General features: G+C 62.1%; 1 protein-coding gene across 1 annotated transcript; it reads right to left on the bottom strand.

The window, feature by feature from the left end:
• Positions 1-708: 708 nt before the first annotated feature.
• Positions 709-3,351, bottom strand: LDBPK_282550 (DNA replication licensing factor, putative; the record flags this gene model as incomplete). Its single annotated transcript, XM_003862305.1, has 1 exon — positions 709-3,351. One exon carries the CDS (start codon positions 3,349-3,351, stop codon positions 709-711), a length of 2,643 nt encoding a protein of 880 aa, XP_003862353.1.
• Positions 3,352-5,194: the final 1,843 nt, after the last annotated feature.

Here is a 5,194-nt window from a genome sequence, read left to right as displayed (position 1 = left end):
CACCCACGACCTCACCCGCCGGCATCAGTAGCGACGCATCGCACTGACCTCCCCAAGTCTCATGCGCGCGGCCCTGCCACAGCGAGAAGTGGGGTCCGGCAATCGGCAGGGCTGGAGGAGGGAGGGGCTGCCTGGCTTCCGCCGCCCCCTCCTCCACAACACAGAGAAAGAGAGAGAGAGTAGAGGGCGGGGGTCGTAGGCGTGACAAATGATAAAGGGATGGATCGGGAGTGGGAGCGTGCAGTGCAGTGCAGTGCAGTGAAGCAGCAGGCGTGTGTGCGGCGGATGTGCGTGAGGTGGCGCAGGGAGGGGGGAAAGGGTGCATGGACACGCGTGCCCAGCAGCCTACAGTCGTCGGTGCGTAAGAAGTGCAAGAAAGCAGCCAAGGACGAAGCGTATGGGATGACATCATCACCCACACTCATGCCACAGGAGACGTGGAAGGGGGAGTGCAGGTGGAGGGGGAGGCCGGGGTTAACCTACGCAGGCATGCGCATCCGAGAGCAAGCGTGTTTTATCGTGTATCGGTCTTTGGTGCATCGGCAACGAAGCACGCATCCTTGTCTATGTCAGCACACACATCCGCCCACCTATTCCCTCACAAGCACGCAGACACAGAGCGCAGCAGCAGCGGCGATGGCAGAGGGAGAGAGGGGAGATCAAGAGACGGCTTTCGTCCACCATTGGCCTCCTCTCTGCGAACGCGCATCACTGCGTCACGTCGGGGTTGAAGTTGGGGTCCAAATACAAGCGCGGCGGGTCACCCTCACGCACGTCCACCTCCAGCAGCTTTCCCTCCCGGACCAGCTTCGAGAGGACTAGATTGACGTATCGCAGCTCTGCCTCTAGCAACGGCCTATTCAGCGTCTTGACCTGCTCAAGGTACCACGTCACCAACTCCTGTCGCGTCGGAGCGGCGTCGTCCCCGAGGGACTTCAGGTGGGCGACAAGCCGATTCACAATGGCAAAGTAGTGATCTGCCTTGATGCTTACCTTTCGCCGGGGAGCGGCCGCCGCGGCCGAGGACGCTGAGGCCGGCTCGTCCGCAAAGCCTGCCTGTCCGTCTGCGCCAGCGCTGTCATCGGCGGCACGGCCCTTTTCGGTCCCATGTCCTGCCAACCCTGACGAGGCGGACGCGCTGCCGCGCGCCGCCTCTGGCTCTTGCTTGACGGCGCTGTCCTGCTCCTCGTGAAGAGTGTCGTTGGCGGCACCGCCGACCAGCTCCACCTCTGTCATGTCTAGCGTGGACAGGGACTGCCGCATCAGCTCCAGCGCCACCTCCACGTGGGTAGGCCGCACCTCGTCGCTCATGTAAATCTTCGCCGTTGCCTCGGACAGCCGGATCATGCTCTCCAGCAGACGCGTCGTCACGCGGTACACCTTGCTGCGGTTGGAAAGCGAGTCCTGCAGCCGCATGTCGCGATAGGCGGCGACAATAAGCTGCGATGCCTCACGCGTGAGGCGCGGCGTTAGCGAGCGTGCGTAGCGGAGGTACAGCTGGAAGTCCTCCGTGGTGAAGGGCGGCCGCACAGCCGCACCGCCAAAGCGGTGTAGCCGCAGCAGTTGATTCGCAATGGCGAAGTCCGCGTCGTCGCCGGAGTCGTCAACGATGACAAACATGAGGTCGAAGCGCGACATGATGGGCGCTGTCATGGCGATGTTCTTCTGCAGAGGGCGGCGACGGTCGTACTTGCCGCCGATCGGGTTCAGCGCCGCAAGCAGCGACGTTTTCGCGTTCAGCGTCGCCTTGATACCAGCCTTGGCGATGGAGATGGTCTGCTGCTCCATAGCTTCGTGAATCGCAACCTGGTCCTTCATCTCCATCTTGTCAAACTCGTCGATGCAGCAGATGCCGCGGTCACTGAGCATGAGGGCGCCGGCCTCGATTGTGCGCTCGCCCGTGTCGGCGTCCCGCGTCACCGTCGCGGTCAGACCGCTGGCTGTGGACGCCTTGCCGCTTGTGTAGACACCTCGTGGCATGTTCGCTGAGACCCACTTGAGAAACTGCGACTTGGCCGTAGACGGGTCGCCGACGATGCAGACGTTGATGTCGCCCCGCAGCGCAATGCGCTCGATAGTCGTTTTTGAGACCCCGCCGACCATCTGAAGAAGCAGCCCCAGCTTCACAACGTCGTGCTTGAACACGTTCGGCGCGACACAGGACGTGAGCGCTTTCAGCAAGCTGTCGTGCCGACGCATCTGCTGCACCCGCAGACGCTCTGCGGGCGTGAGCACCACCTCCTCCCGCTCCGCCGCCCCATCCGTCGCCTCCTTCACCGCTTGCGTCATCTTGCGGTCGTCGCCCGTGGCGTCCGTGATGGTAGTGGCAAGAAAGCACATGCGGTAGTTAAGGTCTCGCACGCCGAGCGCGCGCAACCCCGTGGTGCCCTCCATATCCGCCTGCGCGTCCTGCTGGGCCCGTTGGCCACCCGTCAGCTGCCGCTGCACCTCACGCCGATTGGCCAAGTTGAACAGCTTCGCCACCTCCGGTACGACAATGGCACACCCGATGGCGAGAATTCGGTCGCCGGGCTTCGCCACCTCCACAGCGTCGGCTCGGACAATCACTTCCATCGTCCGTGGCATGCAGCCAGCAGGGATGTTGTTCGCATCCTCCTGCATGCGCAGCTTCTGCCAGTCACCGAAGCGCGTTTGTGGGTGATTCGGAATCAGCTGGAACTTGTTCTTGTTCTCGCACTGGGGGTTGCGGCAGGTGGGCGGCTCGGTGTAATGGAACTGCTGCTCGATAGGCAGGCTCTCCGTTCCGCAGTCGCTGCAGCGGAACACGCCAACGAGCAGCTCGGGCCGCACCTGCGACGTACGCGTCACGACACCCTTGATAGCGCACAGCTGTCCTACCAACGACGCCCGCAGCGAGCGAATCGTCAGACATCGCGGCACGTTCGAAAAAACGAGACTGGGGTTACACTTACCGCGGTTCGCGTACTCCTCGCCGTAGTACTGCAGGAGGACCTGGTGAAGAGCCTCGTTGATGAACGGAGAGAAGCGCTGGAAATCCGACTCCAGCACCGCCGCGGCGTCCTCGTCGAAGCGGAGGAAATCTGCCCATCGAACCACGCACGTCGACCAGCTAGTCGACGTGCTGATGCGCTCCATCTGCGCGACTACGTAGTCAAGGGATGAGTGCGCACCAGAGATGTCATCGCCACCAGAAGTGCCTGCGACAGCAAGGTTTGGATTTGCACGGAGGAGGGGGTCGATGAGGCGGCTAAGAAAGAGGTGCACTGCCTCTCGCACGCGAACGCCGTCAGCGTCCACCTCGAGCACCGGAGCCACCTCAGCCATCGGCTGAGGCAGCGCAGGGTCGTCACGAATGTCGGGTGGATTCATGATGAATCCATCCCCCTGGCTCCCTCGAACTACGGCAAGCAAAAGTGAGTCGCGGTCTCCACGTCGAGTGTGCGGGGTGTAGGTGCGTGTGTGTGTGTGCGTGTGTGTATAGAAGGTCTGCACAGTTCCTCTTGTTCTCCTCCTCGATGGGTATGTGCATACGCTTATATTGGTCTATGGTGATCTATAGATGTTTGATGAGGTGCAAGGAAGCGGCTTTGGCACCACCAGTCTGCGAAACAAGCGTGTGTGCGTCTGTCCGGGAAAGACGTCGGCGTCGGCGTGTCCACCTACCCCGCGTGGGCACGGGCGATGGCTGAATAGGAAGGTGGGTGTCCGCTGTGGTGGCTGAGCAAGTGGACCACCGATATGAGCGGAAGGGGGAGAAAAGCAGAGAGAGGGAAGCCGCAGACGCCAGCGCTGTTGCGTCGGTGATGTGCTTTTTCGTTTTTCTTTTACTTCTCTTGAGAAACAAAGAGCGCGCGTGCGTGCGTGCGTGCGCGGTGGGGCGAAGGCGGCGCGGAGAAGCACCCGGAGACGAAGGGAGACGACAAGAAGAGAGAGTGGTGTTTCATGTACTGGCTGGGTCACACTGAAGCCGGCCCGTGATGAAACCGAGAAGAGGGGGGAGCAACGCGAAACCGTTTCGCTTCGCCGAGCCCGAAGTCACGCTCCAAAGACGCGCCTGCAGGCGAATTGCTTGTCTACGCTCGAAGAGAAAAGAAGTGCTGCTTGGCGACATTTTCGTGTCCGCGGCTCGCAGGCAAGCCCACTCCGCGCATGCCCGCATCCTCCCCTACAGAGAAAGGTACGCGCTCGGCACGGCAACTCGTGACCAGGGTGCAGCGATCCACAATGCAGGCCATGGTGCACCAATATCCCCCTTCACTTGCGCGCGTACGTGTCCCGCTTTGGGGGTCTTCAGGTGCACCTCTGTGCACGGGCAAGTCCGTCGAGCCGCTGCGTTGCCGTCACCCTTTTGTGTCTCGTTCACCCCTCTGCTTCTTCACGTTGCACAGTGGCGAGGCGGTGCACAAGAAGTCAGCCGGACGAGATCCGTGCACGAAGAGTAACGAACGAAAAGGCCTCGAGCCGCCCCTCATACCAACGCCGCGTACGCCTTGTGGACGCTCGTGCGTCTGCCTGCGTGGAGCCAGGAAAGAGCAACGCGAAAGGGAGAGTTCGACTCACTTCATTTCTTGTTCGTTCAGCGATGCCATTTCTCCGTCATGCAGCATGAGCTGAACGCCGCACTCTGCCCCGCCGGTCACACACACACACACACGCCCATCCGCGCGGCGCGAGGCAGCCGTGTGCATATGCGCGATAACAATGCAGGCAAGGTCATATCGGCGCGGCCTTTGCCTCCAACTCCACCCACCCCTGCGCTTCGCACGTCGCCTCGCAGCCAGCCGCATCATGTCGGCCGCCACCTGGTGCATCTCCACGAGTGGCGCAGGCTCCCCGCAGCACCAGTGGGCCGTGTGAGGGTCGGGTGTGGGATGCGTTCGAGTCACGCTGCCCAGTCACATGAGTGGCACAAGCGTGTGCACGGTCGCAGGTCGCTCCGAGGCAGCACCACCCACGACCTCACCCGCCGGCATCAGTAGCGACGCATCGCACTGACCTCCCCAAGTCTCATGCGCGCGGCCCTGCCACAGCGAGAAGTGGGGTCCGGCAATCGGCAGGGCTGGAGGAGGGAGGGGCTGCCTGGCTTCCGCCGCCCACTCCTCCACAACACAGAGAGAGAGAGTAGAGGGTGGGGGGCGTACGCGGACACTCGAATTTCACACACGTCAGCAGAGGCACACGCAAGAAGCGGATAAAGAAAAAAGCACGGAAT

This window comes from Leishmania donovani, chromosome 28, assembly GCF_000227135.1.
Source record: "Leishmania donovani BPK282A1 complete genome, chromosome 28".
In the NCBI taxonomy this organism is placed as follows: domain Eukaryota; phylum Euglenozoa; class Kinetoplastea; order Trypanosomatida; family Trypanosomatidae; genus Leishmania; species Leishmania donovani.
This window is presented reverse-complemented; position numbering and strand designations above follow the sequence as displayed.